The sequence below is a fragment of the Eublepharis macularius genome, chromosome 1 (genome assembly GCF_028583425.1).
Source record: "Eublepharis macularius isolate TG4126 chromosome 1, MPM_Emac_v1.0, whole genome shotgun sequence".
Classification (NCBI taxonomy): Eukaryota; Metazoa; Chordata; class Lepidosauria; order Squamata; family Eublepharidae; genus Eublepharis; species Eublepharis macularius.
Genome location: NC_072790.1, coordinates 79,850,260 through 79,875,264, shown reverse-complemented (window position 1 = coordinate 79,875,264; position 25,005 = coordinate 79,850,260). Strand labels below are relative to the sequence as shown.

The 25,005-nt window shown below is 43.7% G+C and overlaps 1 protein-coding gene across 3 annotated transcripts in view; it reads left to right on the top strand.

The window, feature by feature from the left end:
• The window catches only part of CEP162 (centrosomal protein 162), a 47,049-nt gene extending 26,580 nt beyond the window's left edge, over nucleotides 1-20,469 (top strand). For 2 of the 3 annotated variants that reach the window (XM_054978621.1, XM_054978629.1), the window contains exons 18-27: nucleotides 205-310; nucleotides 2,712-2,838; nucleotides 3,760-3,923; nucleotides 4,870-4,974; nucleotides 5,847-6,077; nucleotides 7,626-8,290; nucleotides 9,084-9,225; nucleotides 9,986-10,084; nucleotides 11,789-11,923; nucleotides 20,098-20,469. In XM_054978621.1, coding sequence (XP_054834596.1) covers nucleotides 205-310; nucleotides 2,712-2,838; nucleotides 3,760-3,923; nucleotides 4,870-4,974; nucleotides 5,847-6,077; nucleotides 7,626-8,290; nucleotides 9,084-9,225; nucleotides 9,986-10,084; nucleotides 11,789-11,923; nucleotides 20,098-20,307 — 1,984 coding nt within the window. In that variant the 3' untranslated portion in view covers nucleotides 20,308-20,469. The remainder of the gene's footprint in view (nucleotides 1-204; nucleotides 311-2,711; nucleotides 2,839-3,759; nucleotides 3,924-4,869; nucleotides 4,975-5,846; nucleotides 6,078-7,625; nucleotides 8,291-9,083; nucleotides 9,226-9,985; nucleotides 10,085-11,788; nucleotides 11,924-20,097) is intronic. The other variant, XM_054978637.1, reaches the window with a different exon arrangement.
• Nucleotides 20,470-25,005: the final 4,536 nt, after the last annotated feature.

Below are 25,005 nucleotides of genomic sequence, written 5' to 3'. Positions count from 1 at the left end.
CACCATATCAGCAAAACCCCTATGGGGCCATTGTATGTCCTTCACAAAGAATTTTTCACTAGGCAAAAAAAGATGAATATTCAAACAATTATTCAGGTTCAGTTAGAGTGATCTTGATCAGAGTACAGCCGCAGTATGTATACATAGTGAAGCATAAAGCTATACAAAAACACCAATCCTTTGTTTCTTTTTAAATTGAATTAGAGAACAAGTGGATAAAAATAATCTTTTATCTCATGGAGTGCAGAATTCTGAACCAGCTGGCAATCAGAGTTTCACAGATTTGATTTTAGAACTTCGAGCAGCTAAGGTAAGTGTCTTTGCTACTTTACTGAAATACTCACCACTTAAATATTTTTAATCGCCTGTGATAGTTTGATTTCCCAATGGGAAATCCCCATGAGGCACATTCAGTGTGGGCTGTGAGGCCTATGTACATCCAGAACTTTGGATTCTGCTTGTTGAACGCAGTTAAAAGAAAGTTTAAAATGATAAAATCCCATAGATTTCTGATGCAGGAATGGCCCTGCCAATGTGAAATGCATCCGATGTCACAAACTACAAAATGGCAGCGCAGTACCATCACCACACTCCTCCCTTAACCTGAGTAGAAGGCTCTTCATCTGTGTTCCTTGTTCTAATAGATCAGGTAGAGACAGAGAGCAAGTGACCTTTACAGCCCCAATCACTCAAGACTAAACTTGTCTGCTCACTCCCAAATAGCCACGATAAAGGGTTCAGAGTGAAGCCTCCCTCCCCTTCCAATCCGATCCAAGCCACACAGTCGCGACCGACCCTCGGCTACCCCGTAGATCATCCCCCGCCAGGCCTTTCTGTCCTATAGCGCGTCGAGAGAGATCCGCAGAGTCTCGCAGTGAAGTTTTTACAGGGTAGTTCACCATTACTGTCCCCAACCCAACACACTTAGCCGTACGACTGCCACGAATGGTAAGTCATACATTGCCACCCCCTTGGCACTTTGAGCCGGTGTGGGATAAGGGGGCCCTCCCCTTCACAGCCCAGTTATTTGCCAGGCAAAGGGTTAGGGTCTAGGTGTCCTGTTCCCTCTGACTTACCCCTAATAGCTGGCCAGCTCCCTTAGAGCCAGTGTGTAGTGGTTTGTCACAAATATGTATCCTGTTTTCTGTCCAATGAACTTGGGCATGATTATTTCAGTTTGTTCTCACAGCAGTCCCATGAGATAAGTAGACTGATAGTGATTTGCCCAAGGCCATACAATAAACTTCAGAGTTCTCTGAATCTGGACTTCCGGCACCCAAACTCTGTATTGGCAGTCTTCAATTAAATGTGCATATAAGCAAGTTCTGGATGTGGAGAAGGTTTTCTCCTTTCTGCATTCTTGCTGATGTGGCTGCATTGACCCACACTTCTGTAGCCTCTAGACTAAATTATTACAATACTCACTACAGGGAACTGCCCTTGAAGACAACGTGGAAACTGCAGCTATTACAAAATGTGTTGCTTTCTTTAGGGGCATTGCTGCTCTGTATAGTCACAAGTTCAGTTTATTGTACATAGCCTTTGGCTGTTACAAATTTACATTACCCTCAACACTGAGGGATACAAATTCTGTGCAAACTATAAATCAGCAAATACACAAAAAAATAGGGCCGGGAACCAGTTTTAAAATATAGCTACAAATTCAGTACGATAGGAATGATAAGGGGAAAAAAACCCAATTGTCTAGGTGACCTCCCTTCACTTTGCCATCTTGGAGCATATGTTCTTTGCAGCAAGGGCAATAATGAAACTCTGTAGGACACATATGCGTCTGTGTCTGATAATGAGATTTCTCCCCCACTGGGTATGACCTTAGTTTGGATAAAATTCCTGCCAAAAATTTGGCCCTTGGGGTAGAGTAGAGCAGGCAGAAAAGAATATAGTCAGGTAAGCTCTTGGGTGCTTGGGAGCCACAGATTCATAGGTATTGGTCCCTTGGTGTTTGATTGAAGTGACCCTCCAAAAGTGCTGTTGGCATTGATTGGAACCGCAAGGAGGTGATGTTGGGGATGTTTAACTAGGTAGGGTGTTCTAATATGGTCCAACTGCTCTGTGTATACTACACCGATTTTAAGGCTGCTGGCTAAGGATGGTGGTTTTGACCTTTAAAGCCTTTCATGATCTGAGTACTACTTATTTGAAGGAGTGTCCTTTCCCTATTCAATCCATGTACCCGTTATAGCTTTTCCTCTCTCTGTCTCTCCCTCACCCATAGTGTGGTCAATTCTACCATAGTCCATCCCTGGGATTTTTCAGTTGCTGCCCCTGTTCTAGACACTGTCTCGTTGCACCAGTGTTAATGGTTCTCCCTCAGGCTTGCAAGTCTATTTTGATTCAAAAGTCCTTTTCCTGAAGAGCTTATATTTTAATTTTGATACATACTGACTCTTTCTGATGGGCAACTAATGAGAGAACTATGGTTCTACATTGTAATTTTGTATTAAATTATGTGTGCTGGGTTTCATGGCCATATTTGTAAGCTGCCTTGGGCAGAATTGAAGAGGTTGGATATAAATATTTTAGATATGAATAAATACATTTCACCATACAGTTGTGTGTTGCCCAACCTAGCACAGCACAGAAACCTGTCACTGTGTTCAGGCATATACAATGTTCAATTGCTCAGAACGAGTCATATCCTCACGACTTATGTTTTTGTATCCCATTGTTCTCTGGGGTGGGAAATGAAGACAATAGAGACCAATTTGCTGGAAGACAGAAGGCGACTGAAGCAAGACAAACAAGCCCTTGAAGTAGACTTGGAACAAGTGAAGAAAGAGCGAGATTTGGCAAGAGCCCAGATTGCTTCAACTTCAGGTAAAGCCCTACTTTTGAAGAGGCTGTTATTGGGTTTCATAATAAGACTACAATTCACTTGTATTTCATTAAAGAAATGGAAAGTATAAAATACTGTGTTCCTATCATATTGCATTCTGTTGTGCTTGTGGGGGCGAAACCTTGTCACAAACAGCCTATATATTGGGGGTGAGCAGCAGAACCAGGAAAGTTAGGATCTTTTATTCTTCACCTTCCCATCTGGAATGAGACAGCCAGGTGCTTCCCCTCAGTGCCTGCTTATGGAATTTCAAAAGACTGGTAGTGATCTTATTTGTGCAGATGAGATTCACCACAAATAGTCATCGTATGAGAGGAATGCATTTTTGAGGTGCTTAGGGAAAAGGAAGAGTGTCCGCTCACCCCTCCATTACATGAGAACTTCCACAAACACACAGACTGAACAAGAGAACGATGACAATGTGGGGAGGTAAAACAAGTCTGCCAAGAGACCACATACGTTTAGTTTAGTGGAGGGAGGGGTGCAAGGAAAGATTCTCATCTATATTTCATTGACTTTAGGGCTGATACTGTAGCAATGATAAGACCTTCCTATGGGATATTAATGGAAGGAAGAAGAATAGTACAGTACCAAAGAGAATTAGCACCCACTCCCAATTCATCACAACAAATAGGACCAGTTACAACATTTTAAAATAAAGATTTTTTCCCCCACAGGAGCTTGGGAAACAAACCCAAAGAACTCTGCTGCTGCCTTTGATCTTATTTTTGTATTTGATAGGTGATTTTTAAATTCTGTTGTAATGAATGTTTAGTATAAAGTGTTAAGATCTGGAAAATTCATTTCCCTCAAATTTTAAAAAGTTACTGAAGAGGGAAAGTGATCGCATGTCCACAGTGTACCTAAGCTTTATCACAAATATTTGCCATTTTACCTTCTAGATGTAAAAACGTATGAAATGAAAGTTATGGAAGAATCCTACAAAGAGGAAATTGGACGTCTCCAGAAACGGCTTCAGTGGTATGCAGAAAATCAGGAGCTCCTGGATAAAGATGCAGCTCGTCTAAGAGGAGCAAAAATAGAAATTGATAAACTGAAACTAGAGGTGACTACAGTGTCAAACTTTGATCCACTGCAGTTGAGGGCAGAACAAGTGGAAAGGCAGAGGAAGGAATAGGACAAAGGCTGCTTGTAGCCAGCAGAAGCAGTTTTATTAGTTTCTTGTTCTAGAGAACACATTCACAACTTTCTGCAATATATAATGTGTGTTTCTGTATAGGTGCAAAGGGTGGGGTCCCTCTACCTTGGCATCTCTCTGGTGAAACCACAATATATCTGGTATAGGCAATAAACAGGAACCAGTTGACTTCATAAACCCATGGTCCCTCAAATCAACAAGTAAGGCTGACCCAAAACCTTTTTGGGGAATCAGGGCATTTTACCTGAGTGTTATCAATAAAGGGAACTACCTTGATTGGTGTAATTAAGGATGGTGCTCTTGGACTGAAATCCTGACAGCCTTTCAGTCTCTAGTTCAAGACCTGCTGTGGACTTCATTCCTGACAGTCAGCTGTTCAGTACACATTTTAGGGTTTTAGTTCTCCCTGCCAAACAGTAGCCCAAAAGCAGATTGTTCAGACCCTAGGCCCTTGAGTCCAGTTTGCCCCTGTCCTGTGTGGGCTGCATCTTTCTTGTTTCATGGTGGATCAGGCTGTATTCTCTGCATAATCACCATCTATGCCTTAATTCATTTGAACCCTTTCTGCTCTAGGTGTATGATTTTGACATTCTGAACACATAAGAAGGCACTCCTACATTGGAAAAATACCCTTTAATTTGCCATGCTGGGAGTTGATTTGCTCCTGCTGTTTAAACAATCAGTTAGTCTAATAGTATAGTAGGCGTCTTTACTTTCACAGTCTGATTAGTGACTTTTATATTTTGTTTCTTATGTTTAATTGTAAAAAGGCATGTGGGTGTTTTTTTGTTGTGCTAATGACAAAATGGACATATTGCATCCCTTTCAGTATGTGTCTGCATGTATTGCATAGGTTGATAAGCTTAGAAGCGAAGCTGGGAATCAGTCGGCACAACAAAAGAAACGACTGAAGGACAGAGCAGCAGATGCCAAACGTATTCAGGACCTTGAACGACAGGCATGTAATACAATCACTTTTTTTCTTCCTTGACGTTTTCAGATTTGCAGTGAAGTCCAATAAGCATCACAATAACAGCAATGTAGTTGTGGGTCTTTGAGGCAATTATGGTGCAAGTTCAACACAAATAGCTGATTAAATGAGAATGCTGAAGGCAGAGGTGGGGGGAGATTGGACCAAATCATCAGCATACTGAGGGAATAATTTCTTTTATTTTAGATTATAGTATCCAAAGGTGTGTTTCCCACCTCCAGAAAAAGAGAAGCATTTGGGTACTGGGCTACAGTGGAAACTTCAGTAGTGGGGTATCTCTGCCAGAAATTCGATGTATTTGATTCCTAAAATAAACTATCAAATACATAAAATATGCACTTACCAGGACTTCAAGCTCAAGTTCCTCCATCAGTGGCATACGTTCAAACGACATTTGAAACTGAAGGGACTTTCCAAAGAAATATGTGACATATCCCAGGGGTATCTGCCATTGGGGGTGGGGCGAGGAGGGGAATAAAAAACCCAACTGGGTATGCCCAAGCCCATGAGCACACCATATGTAAGCTCTTCAGATCTCAGCAATATGTTTTTAGTAATAATGCTTGTAATTTATCAAGATGTTTCCACTATACAACATAAACCAAAGAGAGACTCAAATGTGAAGCTGCTGAGCTAGATTGTGTTAGCAGAGTTGATTCTGCACTTTTAAGTCTTAATCAAGACCAGAGTTTTTAATTCTACTTTAAAAAAAATCTTTTTTTAAATGCTCAGTCTTAATTACCTTCAAAATCTTCTCTGTCAAAAATATGCAATAATATATCTCTAGTTAAAGGTCATTGCTATTGCTAATTTCAAACTCCTGTCCTACTTTGTAAAAGGTTAAGGAAATGGAAGGGATTCTAAAAAGAAGACATCCAAACTCCTTGCCAGCTTTGATCTATGCTGCTGCCACAGTGAATTCAGATGGAGGCGGTGATGCGTCATCAAAAACCAACACAGTTGAGTTCCTTGAAAGAAGAATTAAAAAGTTAGAAGCAGAACTTGAGGGTAAAGATGATGATGCCAAGAAAAGTCTCCGAACTATGGAGCAGCAGTTTCAAAAAGTAAAGGTGACTTGAGCTTTTTCAGCAAGTTTGCTGTGGTTGGGGAATCCAAGGGCATCCCTATGCAAGCAGAAGCCAGGATGCTTTTCTCCCCAGTAAATACCTAAACTTTGTTCTAGGAACTTCCAAGTGGTGGCTGATTCTACAGTAAGAACAAAGGAGTTTGAATTAAAATAATATCTCCTTTGAAGATATCTTGAGCATGAACATTTCAGAACTTTATACTGAGTTGGACCCATTTTCTTGGATGTAAGGATTTCCACCAGTGGAGTGTGACTTTCATGACTCCCTGAAGTGTGATAGACCGAAATTGCCTCCATGATCCCTCTCATGGGACTCGTGTCTCTCCCTGAAGTAGGATTTCAGGAGCCATTTCAGACTGTGGGGAGGGGGGCACAAAAGTCACATTCCAGTGGTAGAAGTCCTTGCATCCGCAGGAGTGTGCTATTGGATCCACCCCATTGTAGGCAAGTGCACTGGTCCAGCTGCATTCATGGGCAATTGTCATCCCTAAGAGCTGGTGGTCCCTTAAGTGAATTCACACACCTATTATTTCAAAGCAGGCACACAGCCAAATCATTAGGCCTTGGATGATTATCATAAAGTGCATGTCTGAGAGTACTTTACTGGGATTAATCCCTGTTGAATTGATTGGAGTAGGATTCTGCTTAAGATTGCTCTCATAAGGAGGAGAGGCACATCTCCATTGGTAATGCAAACAGAAAGCAACCAACATGCATGGTCTCGCTTTCTGGATCAAGTGCAGCTTTTAAATTTCTTAAACTTTCATGAATAGAGAAGTCTTTGTTGTGCAAAAGTTTGGTTGGTGGTGTTTTTATCCATGTCGAAGCAGTCTTTGGTCAAGATATTTGTTGCTGAGTCTTCTGTGTAAATTACCATTTATTGTGAAATAGAAAATAGAGTCCGATGATGGGGGCATCCAAACACTGCTTTCCTTCTCAAGACTCCTTTGGGAACAATGTTCAGTGGATTGAAACTACATTTAGAAAAAGGTGAAATCTACAAAGTGGAGAATAGGAAGCAAATTCAGAGCATGAAAAAGTTAATGGAAGTACTCAGTGGTTGTACAGTGGAAAATATCTACTCCGTTGTCCCTACCAAGCATAACTGGCTTGAACTGTTTCCTTCTACACTTACGTGACTGATATTATTACAAATTATCTTAATATTAAAGCACGCTGTGTGTACCTCTACCCTTTCAAAAGGAGTAAAGAGTCCAGTAGCACCTTTAAGACTTAACAGTTCTCTTCGTTAGATGCCTTTCAAAAGTGGCATTTACTGGCCAAGTGTGAGGGTCTGGTTTAATTTACACATTTGGCATTTTTTGTGTATTCAATGTCACTCATGAATATTGAGATACAGAAACAAAATTTGGTATGTACGTTTTAGTATATCATTTCAAAGTGGGCAAGAAAGATGTAAAACACACTTATTGTGAGCACTCAAATATTTTGGCCTATTGGTATGTTTGTATGGCATGCTGAAAACAAACAATTATTTAAGTATTTCACTTTATATTTCCTGCCTTTTCAGTATCAATATGAGAAAAGGGTCAGTGAGCTTGAACAGCTCCTGGCATATAAGCTGCTGAATGACCCTCAGAGGCTCCAAGACGGTACGGTCAGCCAAGCAGCACTTGAGGAAGAACTTCGTAGTGTGAATGAGGCCCACCAGATTACAGTAAAAAACCTTGAAGTGGAAATCGATTCCCTTAGAAATCAGATTGCTCAGCTAGAGCTTCAGAAGAAAGTTACAGAGGATGCAGATATACAGTCACTCGAATTCCAGGTGGAGCAGGCTCATGCAAAGGCCAAGTTGGTGAGACTCAATCAAGACCTGGTTGCTAAAAACAGAGAGATACAAGACCTCACAAGAACTGTAGAGAGACTTCAGAAGGAAAGGAGGATTATGCTGTCCAATAAAGGTTCAGGTGGCCGAACTGACAGTAAAGAAAAGCCTGCAGGAAATGTGAAAAAAGTGATTTTTGATTCAAAAAACACCAGAAATGAAGAGTTCTTCCCTGGCACTCTTGATGATAAGATATACCAGCCCAGTGCTTTTGCTGATTCTCATATTTCAGAAGTCCTGCAAGAAAATGCTCAGCTGAAAAACAAGCTGGAAAAATTGACCTTGGAACTAAGCCAGCAAAGGATAAAATCTCAAGCAGGACTAGCCAACTCTGAAAGTATCATACAGAGGTAATTGATACATTATCAGACAACTTTGAAATGCCATGATCAAGTCACCCCTTAGTTCAGAATGCTAGCGAGTGGCAAGCAATAGACATGATGTGTAGCATGTATACACAGCAACAGTCCCCTGCAAGCAGGGCTTCTGTATGCACAGCAATATAAGGAGTAAACTCCCCACGCACATACACAGAGTTAACACTGTCATTAATGGGAGTGAGAAATCTTTGCACGAGTCTTCTGGTGTACTGGTGGAATATGGAGATTGAGCTGCATTTGTAAATATGACTTGGAGGTTAAGACATACCAAAAACCTGCTATAGGAGTGTTAGTTTCAGGAGCCTCAAGAGCAAAATGCACAGGGTACAGTGGTTTGCCATGAAGAGGGAGAGAGGGCCGAATCACCCCCACTTCTCTCTTGCACCAGTGGAACCTCTTGTGTCAGGATAGACAGGACCAGAGGAAGAGTGAGGTGGGGTGATGCCCCCCAGTTCCTCTTTCTCAGTTCAGCCCTTCTTTCCTTGTGGCATTTGTATATGAGGCGTCTGTGAATCCTGGCATAAGCTCTTCAGTGGTATCGGAACAGCAGAGAAGTGTCATATGTCCTAGAGCCTGTTGTACTTCAAGCACTGTCATTAAAAAGGAAGATTTGCACCTAAGCTGAAGTAAATTCATAGAAATAAAGTATGTGTCGATGTAAAGAAACAAGTATATCATTTCTGAGCATTGCATGATTGCATGATTTCATTCTTTGAAGTTTAACAGACACTTATAAAAAAAAGATGATTAATTACCTTTACAGGGCAAAAGAAGACTCGGAAGAATACATTGCAGCCCTTAAAGCATCACATCAGAAAGAGATAGAGAAGATTCTTTGCCAGCATGCTATGGAGCATTCTACTTCCAAAGTAGCTCAGTTAAACAGCAAAATTTCAACACAGGAGGTAAAACATACCAACCACCTACCACAGTGCTTTAAAAAAGGCTGCACTGGCAACCAGGGCTGGATTCATGGCCCTGGGCACCCCTCCTCACTGCCCAAGCAATCCTTCCCCTGCTCAAATGCCGGCTCCCACACTCTTTTTCAGTAGTGCTGGGCAGCACATATAGCTGGCAGCACCACTGCCAAGGAAATGCGTGCCATGTACCACCTGCACACCTTTCCCCTGGCCATGCTGGGCAATGTTTGCAGCTGTAGGGTGTGGGTGTTGAGGAATGGCTTACGAGGAAGCAGGTGGGAGGTGGCAGCAGTGCTGTGCTCCACTGGAAGCCCTGGAGCTCAGCAGCTGCCCCTTCTCAGGGAATGCAGGTGCCAGTCCTGATGGTGCTCCTCCTCCAGTTGTAAACATTTTGTAGCATTAGCTGCATTTTTCTAGCTGTGTGTCTTGTCTCCCAAATGTTAATCTAATACTATATTAAGTAAAACTTGTGAAGAAAGCATTCTACCCATGGCCACTTGTAAGTTAAAAGTCTGCTGCCTACAAATGAAGAAGATTCTTGTCTAGTAGTTCCTCCACAGAGCTGACAACCCTCTGCCATTTGCACTGCTTTTTTAACTATCCTTTTTGTCTTCCTTTAGACTTAGTAATATGAGACATCTTTCATGAAGCACTATAGTATTTTCCTTAACAAGATTCAGGAGATGCTTTCAGGTGAATTTTTTAAATGATGAGTTTAATCAAGAATGATTAAATCTTTCTGTAGGTCTCGATAAAACATCTTCAGCAGCAACTCCTTGAGCTGCAGAGAGATCAAGAAGCCCTTACAGTTTCACGGATGCGAGAGGAAATTCTTCAAAAAGAAGTAAGTGGTAAATGCAGAGTATTTCAAAGCATCCTAGTAATTTAATTCTGAAATAGCACTGTTCATCATTACATTTTTATACCCAGCACGTTCTGTGGTACTTTGTACTTCACATCAGGTAATGTTGGTAACATGCCTGAACAGCTTATTGGCTTGTGTTCGTATCTTGTCTTCCCTCAAAGAATGCAAGGGGGCATGGATAGGGGGCTCCCAGGTGGCCTCCTGTCCAGGCAGAGGCCATAACCAGATGTGCGAAGCAGCAGCAACAGAGCTACATCATGTGCCCTCCAATAATACCAGAGGCAGAATGTCACAGCAAGTGACAAGAAACCATTTCTGAGGCAGCTGGATCTTGTATTCTTGTCAACTTTCTGACAAGATTTGTTTAATAAGTAAGTTTTAATAGAGACCCGCAGAAATGGATTAGGCAAAACTAAGCTACACAACAAAATATAATTAAGAGTTTCTGGGACTGTAGCATTTCAGGCAACAGGTGAAAGACTGCATGTTGGAATGGCTCCTCGTGGGAAAAAACTCTGCCTATGAACACAGGTAAACTAGAAGCTTTTTTCTTGATGCGCTGCTTTTCTGTGTGCAGTATGTTGTTGGGGGACGGGGTGGAATCACGCAGTCCTCTTCTGTCTGAAATGGTATAATCCAAGAAGCATTTTATCCATTATCCTTAGCTTCATCACTGTCTATAGATCAGATCTTAAATTATAACTAATAGTAATCTGTATTTCCCCACTTTTGATATGAACAGGTGGGCATCTACTTAAATGCACATAACTCCTCCCTCCATCTCATTTCGGCCCAGTTTCTTTGAGCACACATTCAACAATGCTTTATTTTAGTCAGATATTGCAACATTGAATTTTTTCCATTGGTTTAGTGTTGTGTCCAGATGATACTATTTAACATATGGTTTTTGACTGCTCAAGACTTTTAGTCAAGGAGCTTTAATCATATTGAAGGAAGGAAGGAATGGAAGAGAATATTTTCTGATAATTCAGTGAACAAAAAATGAAGGTGAAAATGCTCTGTTAGGGCGTGGGGATCCTGGGCTCTGGAAACCTGATGCTGGTATCTTAGAATCTGAGGTTAAGGCTAATACAACTTCTTAGTTACATATTAATATTACCCCCTGCATTTATCATTGACTAAATGCCATTACCCAGTAGATGAGTATAACATGTATTTCATGTGTACTCGCAGACAAACATACTTGTTTTATATCCTAAAAGATTCCTGACGCTTTTCATTCCCTGCTACACAGCTGCTAGCAAATTCACAGCGGATGGGCCCATGAGTGGCTGAATATGGACTGGCTATGCATAAGAGTTGCTAGGGGTGGGATAACACCAAGCAGAGGCTTTGGCCTCTGTATTCTATTTGTAGGCTTTCTAGCGGCATCTGCTTGGCTGATTTGTGAGGCAGGATGCTGAACTAGATGGATCTTTTGGTCTGATGTGACAGGACTCTTCTTATGTCCTCCTGAGTCCCACTCTGTCCCACTGCGTTGTTTTCCCAAAGGTCCCACTTTGTTGTTTCCCATTTTAACAGAAACATTACGTTCTTTGAATTTCATTTGGGAAGCTAGGACCACAGCCATCCCTGTATATGTATACTTGCACCTGTTGTTGCTGATGTGATTTTGCATGCACAGAACAGCCTATTATAATGCATTAAAATATCACATTTTAGATGGGAAAATTGTTAGAAGAACTCAGAGAAGCTAAAGAGAGCCAGAGGCCTGAAAGGAAACACTTTGCATGCCTAGAAAGGAGCATGAGACAGTTGGAAGCCAGATCTGAACAAAGAGAACAAAAGCTTCAGCAGGTAAATAAAATAGCAAACTGTTATCTAAAAAAATTGATGTTTCTGGTTGTGTACACTAGCTGCTGCTACTGCAGGTTGGAACTTTTTCACTATAATAAATAATACATACTGCTACACTCTATCTGCAGACTTGTAATCCTGTTATGAAAATAGTCTTATCATGCAGGTGTAGCCAAATTAGTTTGTACAGTTCCAGAAAGTTTTAAGGCAACAAAATAACAATTAATTATTAATCCTAAACACATAGGGTTGGATTCCATCAGAACACTTTCACTCATACAGGAGCTCTTTCAAAGCAGAAATGTAAGAATGTCATCACAGTTAGCCCACTTTTAGAGATGTGAAGGGGACGTTCGGATCCACCGTGCATGCGCGCCGGTGTTCCCGCCAATTTTGAATGCATATATATCCGAACGTCCCCGGCATTCCCTCAGTTCCTTTTTCGCCACCGTCGAAAAGGTTCTTATTGTCTAGCGTTAGTTGTCTCTCAGCGTCTCTTCGGAGTTCTTTGGTCGTTTTCTTCTGCTATTCGGTATTTTCCTGTGTCCATCTGTCGGGAGATACCGTTCGAAATGTCTCAGACATCTTTATTTAAAAAGTGTCTGAAATGCGGAACGAAAATGACACATTCGGATGGCCATGAGCTCTGTCTCATCTGCCTGGGCGAGGGGCACGTCGTGGAGCGTTGTGCGGTATGCATGTCTTTCACCCCGAAAGCGAGGAGCGATCGAAAGGCCAGGCTCCGTGCCTTCTTGTGGGATGCCAACCTTCTCCCCCCCAAGCCATCGGGCTCATCAGGAGATAGGCCCCGCTCCGCCGCTCCGTCACCGGCGCCGTCTCGTAAGTCGCCAGAGCTGCTCCCATCGGAACCGACGGGGCAACCCGTTCCGGAGGCCCGATCTGACTCCGGTTCCGTGAATCGTCCTTCGAGCCGGAAGGCCAAGAGGCGTCCGTCATCCAAATCGAAGCCCTCGTCCAAAACTTCGGCCACAGAGGCTTCTTCGGAGCCCCCGCCTAAAAAGGCCAAGGCCAAGTCAAAAGCCAAGGGCCGTGCACCATCCCCGGCTCCAACTGTGCCACCCGGTACTCCGCCCAGACCGGTCCTGATAGCTGACGATGTGGTAAGTCTCCACACCCCGTCACCTCCTTGCACGCCTCCTCCGTCGGTTCCGGAGGAATTCCTGCCGTTCCCGCCTTTCTCGGAACCATATCAGCCATTCGAGCGTTCCCTGCCGTCTGCCCCGGCGCCTTCGGAGTCCTCCGTTCCGATGCCGTCCACCTCGTCAGTTCCGGCACCATTTCACTGGCCTGCCCCGGAGCCCGCTCCTCTACCTCCTTGCCAGTCTGTCCCGGGGGTAGGGAACATGGCCTCCTGGCAGGATTTCGTGGCCTGGTTCCAGCAGTCCGTGCCCTTCCTGCAGCATCCTTCGGTTCCGCAGCCTTCCGTTCTGGCTCAGCCGATCGTGCACCCTGCGCCTGCTCCTCCTGCGGCTAGCGTGCTGGTCCATTCCTCGGTTCCTGCGCCTCGTCCTTCAGCCCCAGTTGATCGCCGGACTTCGGTTCCGACGCAAACCCCGGCAGAATTTTCAGATTCCGAGGATGAGGAGGGCCTGGCTTCCCCGTCAGAATACTCTTTGGATGTGGCTTCTGACCCTTCCCCGGATGGCACCGTGGGTGAGCTTCGTTCGTCGTCCCCAAACGACAACTACAGAATGTTCGCCGAGCAGATGGTGAGGATGGCCGCTGCGCTGGAGATAGACGTTTCCTCCACGACTTCCAAGCCCAAAAGCAAGCTGCTAGAGGCGCTGTATTCTGGGTCCCCCGCGTCGGTGGCGTTCCCCCCTGTGGAGGATTTCGTTGACAATGCCCTTGCGCTCTGGCAGTCACCGGCGTCCCTGCCGCCGACGGCAAAGAAGGTCGAGAGGTACTACCGCCTGAAGCAGGACGATTGCCCGTACCTCTTCACTCACCCTAAGCCCTCTTCTATCATGGCGGAGGAAGGTCAGGCTCGGTTCCGATACGGTTCCTCTTCGGCTCCGGCAGACCGGGAAGGCAGGAAGCTGGATGGCATGGGCAGGAAGATCTACTCGTCCGCATCCTTGGGATTCTGTATAGCAAATTTCCAAGCTATAATGGGATCCTATAATTTATTCCTGTGGAGAAGGCTGTCCTCTTACCTCTCCGACCTTCCGGAGGATCGCCGCCACCTGGTTAAGGCCCTCCAAGCCGAGGCCATGAAGCTGTCAAAACAGCAGATGACAGCTGGCAAGGATGCGGCCGACTCTGCAGCGCGAGCGATGGCGACTTCGGTGGTCCTGCGTCGGCACGCCTGGCTCCGGTCCACGGCCCGGCTGCCAGAGAAGAAGGCGAAAGTGGAGGATTTCCCGTTCGAGGGGCCCCAGCTCTTCTCAGAGAAGACGGATGAATCCCTTTCCCTGATGAAGAAAAATCAGCAAACGGCCAAGTCCCTGGGAGTCGCCCCCTCAGCTCAGCCGTCGGGTCCGAGGTATCGTTATGGTCGGTTCCGATCCTACCAGACCCCTTATCAGCCTTACCAGCAGCGTCAAGGGCGGTTCTTCTCGGGCCAGTCCTATGGTCACCGATCCTATTCTACCCAGCAGCGTCATTCGTCCAGGCGCTCCGGCCGGTCCAAGGGCAGGCAACAGCCCTCTTCACCCAAGCCTTCAACCTCCGTGCAGAAGCCCTCTGTCTTCTGACTAAGCCTGAACGCTCCCCTGTTGGCCTCTGAGGACACTACCTCTACTGCCGGTTCTTGGACAGGCTTCGGCCTTTTTTGCCCTGTTGGCAACTTGTTACATCTGACACTTGGGTCCTATCTATTGTGGCCCATGGTTACAAATTGTTATTTGTTGATGCACCTCCCCTTTCTCTCCCTCCCCGTTGTTCTCCATGTTGTGATGTTGTGTTACACAATAATGTTATAGAGTTGGTGAACAAAGGTGCTGTCCGGGTGGTCGATGCCGCTACTTCCCCTTGGGGATTTTATTCGAGGTATTTCCTGGTGGATAAGAAGGATGGAGGTTCCCGGCCCATTTTGGACCTTAGGGGCCTCAACAGTTATTTAAGGGTTGAGAAATTTCGGATGTTGACCCTGGCACGGGTTATAGAGCTCCTGGAGGTTGGCGTTTGGCTAGCTATTCTAGACTTGAAAGACGCCTACTTCCACATCTCCATTTTCGAGGGCCACAGAAAATACCTGCGGTTTGTCTATGGGGATTCTGTGTATGAATATACGGTGTTGCCCTTTGGGTTGGCCTCTGCACCCAGGGTCTTCACGAAGTGCATGGCCACCGTGGTGGCATATCTACGGTCCAGGGGATGCTTTATCTACCCATACCTGGATGACTGGCTCCTGGTGGGACCCTCAGCTGACTCTCTCCAGGCCCATATTGCCCTCACTTTGTCTGTACTGGCTAGGTTGGGCTTGGTGGTTAATGGGGATAAGTCTGTCCTAACTCCGGGCACAGCCATTAGGTTTATTGGGGTTCATCTCGACTCTCCACGGGGCAGAGCCTTCCTGCCCCCGGATCGCCTGACCAGGCTTTCCTCCTTAGCCCATCATTTCCTGCATAACCGTTTCCAAACTGCCCTTTTGATCCAAACGTTGTTGGGCCTTATGGCCTCCTCCACAGGGGTAGTTTTTTTTCGCACGCCTGCATATGAAGCCTCTGCAAAACTGGTTCGTCCGGAGGTACAACCCCCTCACTATGGGCCAGCATCAGAAGTTCTCCATCCCCAGGGTGGTGCAGCGCTCCCTGGCCTGGTGGACTGTCCCGGAGAACCTGTCTAAAGGTTGACCTTTTGGCCCTTTCCTGGCAGAGGTCACCGTCTCTACTGACGCCTCCAACTTGGGATGGGGAGGGCGCTGTGGGCAGCTCTCAGCCCAAGGTGTCTGGTCCCCAACTGAGGCATCCATGCACATAAACCTTTTGGAGCTTAGAGCGATCCGTTACTCCCTTGCTTCTTTTGCAGATGTCATTCGGAACAGGAGGGTTCAGGTCCTGTCGGACAATACCACAGCCTGCTATTACCTCAACAAGCAGGGAGGAACGGTCTCGCTCAAGCTCTGCAGGGAAGCAACGACTCTCTGGAAGTGGGCCATGGTCAACAACGTCCTTCCCAGGGCCGTTCACATTGCCGGGGAGCTCAACACCGCAGCAGACACACTGAGCAGGGTGTTTCTACCTCAGCACAAGTGGTCCCTCAACAGGGTTTACCTCCACCAGGTCTTCCGCTCATGGGGTACACCACTCATCGACCTCTTCACCACGGCCCACAACAAGCAGGCCCCGCTGTTCTGCTCCCGGGCCGGAATTGGCCTTCACTCCCTAGGGGATGCTTTTCAGATACCCTGGTCCCCGGGGCTCTTTTATGCCTTCCCGCCCTTTCCGCTCCTGCACAAGGTCCTCTCCAGGATAAGGGCCTTCAACACCCACTGTATCCTGATTGCCCCACAGTGGCCCCGCCAGGATTGGTTCCCGCTCTTACTCTCCCTTTCACAGGGACGGTGCCTAGCACTTCCGCTGACCCCGGACCTATTGACCAGGGACGGGGTCAGACACCACAATGTGGCAGTTCTGAGCCTGGCTGCCTGGCTCCTGTGCGCTCCGGAGTAGGCCTCTCCTCGGAGGTTCTTAAAGTCATTCTAAATGCCCGGAAGCCATCTACCAGGCTATCCTACCAGAGGAAGTGGTCACGTTTTTCCCGGTGGCTGGCCCCAAAAGGGGTCTCTCCCTTTGATTGCCCCTTACCTATGGTTCTCGACTACCTCCTATATTTGTGCTCACAGGGTCTTGCCTTCTCCAGCATTAAAGTCCACATGGCTGCGATCTCTGCTTTTCATGAGCAGATTGATGGAAAGACCGTTTTTACTCACTGGCTTTCCAAGCAGTTCCTAAAGGGCCTGTTCAAGACCTTCCCTCCTAGGGCCCCGCCGATTCCTCAGTGGAGTCTGTCCCTGGTACTCTCCCAACTGATGCTCCGGCCCTTCGAGCCCCTATCCACCTGTCCCCTGCCCTTGCTCACACAAAAGGTGGCCTTTTTGGTGGCGGTCACGTCCTCTAGACGTGTTGGGGAGCTGTCTGCTCTGAGGTGTGACCCTCCCTTCCTGCAGTTTTTCCCTGGTACGGTCATGCTCCACACTAGCATGGAGTTTCTGCCCAAGGTGGTCTCCAAATTTCACCTACAGCAAAAGGTGGTCCTCCCTTCCTTTTTTCCAACACCCTCATCCCCAGGGGAACGAGCACTACACACATTGGATGTAAAGCGTGCTTTATTGTTTTATTTACATCGCACCAAATGCTTCAGGAAATCTCCTGCCCTGTTTTTGTGTTACTCTGGCCCTCACAAGGGCTCACCTGCTTCTGCCCAGTCCATCTCTCGCTGGATTGTGTCTACAATTAAACTTTGCTATCAGCATGCTGGAGTCCAGTGTCCCTTGTTGGTTACTGCTCATTCCACTCGAGCGCAAGCTGCTTCTGCTGCCTTCCTGCGAGGAGTGCCGCTCCGGGACGTCTGCCAAGCTGCGACATGGTCCACTGCAGACACTTTCATCAAACACTATTCTGTGGACGTGAATGCACGGTGTGAATCAGCTGTTGGCACGGCTGTCCTGCATTCTTTGTTCCAGTAGACACTCACACCCGCCCCCATTGGTGAGATGCTAATTATTCTCCCAATGTGGGGCTGCACAGAAGGACGAAGACGATAAACAGGGTTTCTCACCTGTAACTGTTGATCGTCGAGTCTCTTCTGTGCAGACACACATTCCCTCCCACCTACCCCGCTGTGAGTGCTTGGTTTCTGAGTTTCTCCGGCGGCTCAGGTGAACTGAGGGAATGCCGGGGACGTTCGGATATATATGCATTCAAAATTGGCGGGAACACCGGCGTGCATGCACGGTGGATCCGAACGTCCCCTTCACATCTCTAAAAGCTAGAAAAATCTTTTCCGCGGCTGGCCTGCGCCTGCGCAGTCCCAATGTGTGTCTGCACAGAAGAGACTCGACGATCAACAGTTACAGGTGAGAAACCCTGTTTATTGTCCTGCAGTTCAACACTGAATCATTGACTGAGCCACAGGATCACATCAAGTGAAGTGCACAGTTTGCAACGTTTCCCTAATTACATTTCTGAAGTACTGGCCTCACTGCTGTCTTCTTTTTGAAGCATGCCAGTCTCTCATTTATTCTTACTGCTTGTTCAAAAGTCTTTGGCTTAAGGGCCTTGAAATATTACAATGCATTCTAGTAGGTCTTTAAGGTGCTGCTAGACTCAGATCTTGCTTTTCTACTGCAGACCAACACAACTACCCATTTAAAACTATCTTAATCAATTCTGTGATGAATATACCTGTGAGCTATAGCCAACATGTTAATAGAGGTTTTTGACACAAGAGTTAATGAGCTTTCTTCACACTTGCATTACGATTTAGTGTTTCTTTTCAGTCCAAGACTTTCACATAACCCATGTCACATATTATGAGAAATAGCATCATTGCTGCCTCTTGGAGTCACTTTGTGCATTACAGCAAAGCTGTGGTGGTCAACCACATCTTTTTTTGTACCTTTTGAAAGTTACTTGTATATAAATGTCCTATAAAATACACATTGTAAGCCTGCACATAGAGGCTATGACTGATGTGCGTATCACATATTACGTTACATTTTTTTCACACATAAAATGCTTTTTTTATATGTGTAATTTTCAGTTTTGCCTACAGTGTTACAATCTAGGCCTTTTAGCCCATTGTTTATATAATATATATTATAATATATATAATAAGTTATATATAATAATAAGTTATATATAAGTTACATATATAAAACTTAATCTGTGTGTGTAAAAATCTTTGACTGAGAATTCATTTCAGTGCATCTGACAAACTGGGCTCAAACCAAGAAAGTGTAGGCTACAATAAATGTGCTAGCTTTGTATGAATCCACTGGACTCTTTATTTTTCCTTGTTTATTTAGATATTTATATGCTGTTTTTCTCCCCAGTGGGGACCTCTGAAGTAGCTTACATCATTATTCTCCCATCCTCCGTTTGTCCTCTCAACAACTCTATAGTAGATTATGCTGAGAGAAAGTGACTAGTCCAAGTTCATCCAGTGAGCTTCAACAGTAGAGGGAGAATTTGAACTGGGATCTCCCACATTTTAGTCCGATACCACACCAGTCCCAAGCCCTGGTCCCAGTGACCATATACGCTTAATTAATCATGCAAGTGTGTGTTTTCCTTCAAATCATTTTAGAAGAAGCATTTTGTAAACATCTTGGTAGGGCCGATTCAGAATTAGCGATTATAAGAAAGGGACTTGCAAGGACTCCCCCCTCCCACTATTTCCTCTTTCCCTTTCCTGAAAATCCCCACAACCTCTCCATTTTCCCACTTCCTTCTCACCCACCAACCAACCTATTTTTTATCTGCCCTCTATCTTCAGCTATATTTATTTCATTTATACCCTGGCTTTCTCTTAATGGGGACCTAAAGCAATTTATATCATTCTCTACTCTATTTTATTCTCACAAAAACTGTGCAATAAAGGTTAGGCTAAGAATGTGTAACTAGTCCAAGGTCACCCAGTAAGCTTCCATAGCAGAGTGGTGATTTGAAGTTGGGTCTCAGATCCTAGTGTGAAGCTCTAACCACAGTACCCACTGGCTTTCATGGGGTGGCTCCTTATGAACAGCAAGTCCCAGTGAGTCATGCAGATCATATGGTATCAAGGCTCCTTGTGGTTACTGCCAGGCCTGGCCTCAGTGAGTCTTCCCTGAAAGGTCAAAACAGGCCTGGAAAAGGTCCTGCCCCCTCCCCTTGTCTTTTACTGACAGTAATTGAGGCTTGAAGGCTGGCAATACTGTTGTGTTTGCTTAACAACTCTTACAATGGCCACTGCAGAGTGCATTCATTAATTAAAGCTACAGGCACTGCTTCTGTTATGTAGGGAAGGTTTAACCCCCATGTGTTTCTTTTTTTGTTTGTTTGTTTTAGATTCCAGACCTCTTTTCAGGTTTGTAGAAAGTTGTGTCTTGTCTGTTAATCTCTGGGTTATCCACAGGTTTGGCCATGTTGAGTATAAGCTATATTGATTTTATAGTTTCTAACTAATGAAATTATGTCTAAACATTAATATAGTATTCTGCTGTGCAGTTACTACAGCACACTCGACATACTGCAGAAGTGGAACAAACTCAGGAAATTGAGAAATGGAGGAAGCTCGCCCTGCTGAAGAATCAAGAGCTAGAGAAATTCCGCATAGAACTGGATTCCATCTTGGATGTTCTACGGCAATTGCAGAAGCAGGGTGTCATAATTCCTACAGGAGGTTCAAACATACCTGAAAATTATTGGAAGATATAAGCCATTTAATAAGAGAGGAGTTTTAATAAAGATGGACACAAGCAGAATGTGTATCTCACAAGGTCATGAGTTTATTTCTTAGGCCTATGTTCAGACTTCAATTGTACAAATTCATTGAAACTTGTTGATAGTTTTTATATGACACTGATAGTGTATTTATGTATTAAATAATACTGAACATAAAAATTAGTGTTTCACTTGGTTTTATGAGAAAAAGTTGTATTGAAGGACAAAGCTTTCATGTGACTAGCTCTGTTCAAGAATTGGTGATCGCAACGATATGGTTTTCAGCTGTCCAAAAATGTTTACTTTTGTCAGTTCTTTCTTCTAAGTAGGGTTGCCAGGCCTTTGCCTGGTACCCACATGGAGAGCCAGTTTGGTATAGTAGTTAAGAGCGGTGGGACTCTAATGTGGAGAACCGGGTTTGATTCCCCACTCCACCGCTTGAAGCCAACTGGGTAACCTTGCATCAGTCACAGCTTCCTGGAGCTCTCTCAGCCCCACCCATGTTGGTGAGTGCCAGGCCCCCACAAGTGCCACATTGGGAACCCCTGGTCTAGAACTTCAGTGTGTGTGTGTGGGGGGGGGGGGTCTATTTGATTCTTCATAGTAATACTGGCCAGAATAATGCAGTGTATTTTCCCACTTCATTCTGGATCTACACATACTACAGAAGCTTGCTGGGAATTCAAGGAAACTAAGAGGGCACAGCATACCCAGAACCTTGATAAAACAAGTTTTTGGTCAGCCAAATTAATTCCTTCCCCTTAGCCCGCCTGAGTAAAATATATTTCCAATATACAAAACAGGCCAGCACTGAATCTTGTTCCAAGTAGGGTTTCACTTTACCAAAAAAAAGTTCAGCTTTGTGTGATGACTAGATGTCTATCAAATCCATATTAAATGCCAGGTATCGAACATAAGCAGTTCACCTTTTTTGAAGGTGGGATGAGGCAGGTGGAAAGGATAAATGGTTTTCTATTAAGTTGCATGGCACATAACTGTTAAAATCTATCACATTTATCCTGCCCTTCCCCCAGAGCTCAGGGTGACATACATGGTTCTCCTGACCATGCTTAACCCTCACAACCGAGAAAGTGGTGATTTGAACCAGCATCTCTATGGGTCTAATCGGACAATAACTTCTGTACCACATTGTTTTTCTGTCTCTCAGATTTATTCATGCAAACATGGGCTACAGCAATTAAGCATCTTTCAGTCTCTTGATTTTAATGGCCTCATCTGTGCCTTTTAACTGGATTGTGACCAAAGAAATTTAATATGAAAGTGATTTGTAAAAATAATACTGTACAGTTTTAGAACCAAAGAATTGCTTTGACAACAGATCCATCATAAGCTTCTTGCCTTGCATGCAAGATCTTCATGGTCCTGATCCTTCAGATTTCCGCCTCACTTCTTATCACATTCACCACCCTGCAATTTTTGTTCCATGTCTTCCTAATAACTTTGTTCACACTAGAAGTTTTCCTTTAAACCATCTGTATTCTGTTTCCTTTGTTTCTGTTTTCTATGTTGTTCTTGGAACATATCTGCACTCTCCTGAATCTATTGCTATTTTAAAACTTCCTTGGGGGACTGGTGCTAAGCGTATCATGAAGTTGGCTTTTTGTGTTTCAGACAAAGCTCAGGAAAAAAAAAACCAAGCGTGCTATTCCTCCATCATTGTTACAAGGCAGCAAGCCACTTTTCTTGGAATAGATTTCAGCCTTTTTTTGCTCACGGTTCTAGGCTTTGATAAATAATGGTGAAAAAATTAACCTAAGCATTGCAACTGGTTTGTTTTTTATTAGGATAATAAATGTACCAAGAAGTACAGATTTCTTATTTACTGAGCAGCTGACTCAGTTAAAGGTTCCTAGATAATAGCTACAAATATAACCTCATAGACTCGTTAGATAGTTGCATAAAAACATATATAGAAATACTGAATGTGTATAATGCGACACTGCATCCATATTAATGGTTGTGGTGTTTGTATAAAAACGGGTGATGCTAAATGCTTTTTTGAGATAACAGAATTCCAGAAGGCTTTCAGTCTTGTAAATCTGATGGTGCTTGTTGAAATAAAGGGAATCACAGCAGAGCAGATGGTTTGGAGGCAACTTGGGAGGCAATTTTAACAGCTATTACATTACTGAGAAATGAAATAAGTGAATATTCCAAATGAGGTCAGTTTGGTACTAATTCTCCTTCATTTCTGAAAGGGAAAATGCTACTGTACCAAAACGCCAGGGTAGGAAGATTTCATTGTAGCTAAATGATGCTGTGAAATTGCTGACTTTGCCAATTACAATGATTATCCTGCTTTTACTCAGGAACCGCTAGTGGCAATTGCCCATTAAGGTTGCTTTCAATCATCAAAGCAAGTCCAAATTAACAATTAAAGGCTTACATTTTAAGAAAAGGTGCTGAGCCTCAGGTCTCACCTTCTCTCCTACAATTCATTTCTTCCCACCCTATTAATTTCTTGAAATTAATGCCACTTTGGGAGTACTTAGGTTCTGGCTTGGAGTCTGCAGTAAATATCTGGTAACAGAAAGCAATGATAGTTGCTGATCCTCCCACCCCTCCCAATTTTCCCCTCATGCTGTTCCTAAAGGCCCCCTATCCCCCAGGAACAGTATTGCAGGGATCATTTCAAGTCCCAGTGGGATGGGAGAGTTGAGGAAGGCCTGCCCTGCTGCTGGAATACCTCCCATAAGTAGAGATTGACCACCAGACCTAAGCTGTAGTGTAAAGCTAAGGGCATGCTTTCTACAAGTGACAGACCATTACATGTAGTCTGGATATGTTCACTTAATTGTGATTGCAATCATACTGGTGTAAACAAAAACCCACACTATTTGGTCATGGAAACTCCACAAGGAAAGTATATCCATGCTTGCAACCTGAGGCTAATGTAAAGTTAAGACATACTTTCAATAAGGTGTAGGTGCCATATATCGAGAGATGGTCTATTAAGAATATGATTTCAATGCAGAAATAAAATAAGTCCCCCAACCTTGCCACTGACATCCCAAGTCAATGTTTACTGTGACGATAGTACAGGAAAGAAATTTGACCATATTACTTATGAGTATATGATGGACAAACAAGGAAAAAGCAAAATCTTGGCAAGTGGTTCAAGAATGAAAAAATATTTTGTGGTTGTTATATCAAATGGTGTCTAAACTGAAAGAATAAATAGCTAAAGAATGGGGACAACTAAGAAAGAAAACCACCTTTGAACAAATAATTGATGGAGATTTAAGACACCTATTAGGAAAACTTTATGAAATGTTATTGCAATATAACACTGAAACAGAAGAAGTAAAAAACTGTAATAAAACTGATGCAAAACTTTGGAGAATACATCAAAAGAGTTAGTATGAAAATTTATGGAAGAAAGTAGGTTTACTGAATGTCAAATATTAAGGGAGAACTGGTACAAAATGTTTTTTAAATAATAATATATATTGCATCAATTTTATATAGCAAAAACAAACAGATTATAATGAGAAGTGTTGGAAATGTCAGGATACAGATGCAACATTTTATCACGTGGTGGACATGCAAGGAAGCAAGAAAATATTGGACATGAAGAAATGCAAAAGATCTTAAAAATCAAGTTTTTGATGGATCCAAAAATATGCTATTAAATATTTTACCAAGTAAAATTGCAAAAATATGCAGTGAACTATTTAAGTATATGGTGACAGGGACAAGAGTAATATTTGCAGCAAAATGGAAAGCGGTGAAGTGCCCAGACATGAAGGAATGGAAGAATAAATTAAACGAGTATTTGACAATTGCAAAATTAACTTCTTAGCTTTTTAAAAATTATATGGCTGAAAATTAATAACAAAATTAAATGATCAAAGAAAATGATAGAAGGAAAGAGATAATACATGCTTATAATAAAATATTAGTTGATTAAAATATTAGATAAGACAGATGGTAAAGACAGAATAAGATATTTAAATAGAAGTGAAATATCAAGAGTAGGTTTAAGTACCACGTAAATGTATGTATGTAGTTTTTATTTTATCATAATTTATGTTTGTGTCTTTGGAAATTGAAATAAAATATATTCAGAAAAGGAACACTAAAAAAATAAGTAAGGTATAGGTACACCTGACTGACAGGATAAAAAGGTCTTTTGTACGTTCCACATATCACAAATGTGACAACGCATCACCCTTCCTGGGCAGGAGAGTGAACAGAAGTACAGGTGAAACTGCTACCCTCCAAATTTGGCATGTTTTAATCTTTTTGTGGGGGAGGGGAGCAAGGAAAACAGAGGGGGGGAGCACCTTTTCCCAAAATAATATAAAAGATCCCAATGTCTGGTTGTATCCTTGCAGATGTAGTGTGGTAATGAACACTTAAAAAACAGAGAATTTTATAAATACTGTGGTGGAGAGTGCCCTCAAGTCATAGCTGACTTATGGCTATGGTGGGGTTTTCATGGCAAGAGACTAACAGAGATGGTTTGCCATTTCCTGCCTCTGCAACCCTGGTCTTCATTAGAGGCCTTCCATCCAATTACTAACCAAGGCCGGCTCTGCTTAGCTTCAGAAATCTGATAAGAACAGGCTCACTTGGTCTACCCAGGTCAGGGCATAAATACTTTAGTATTACTGAAAAACACACAACCACCAGGAACAGAGATTAGTTCACACATTCACCCTTCTTTTT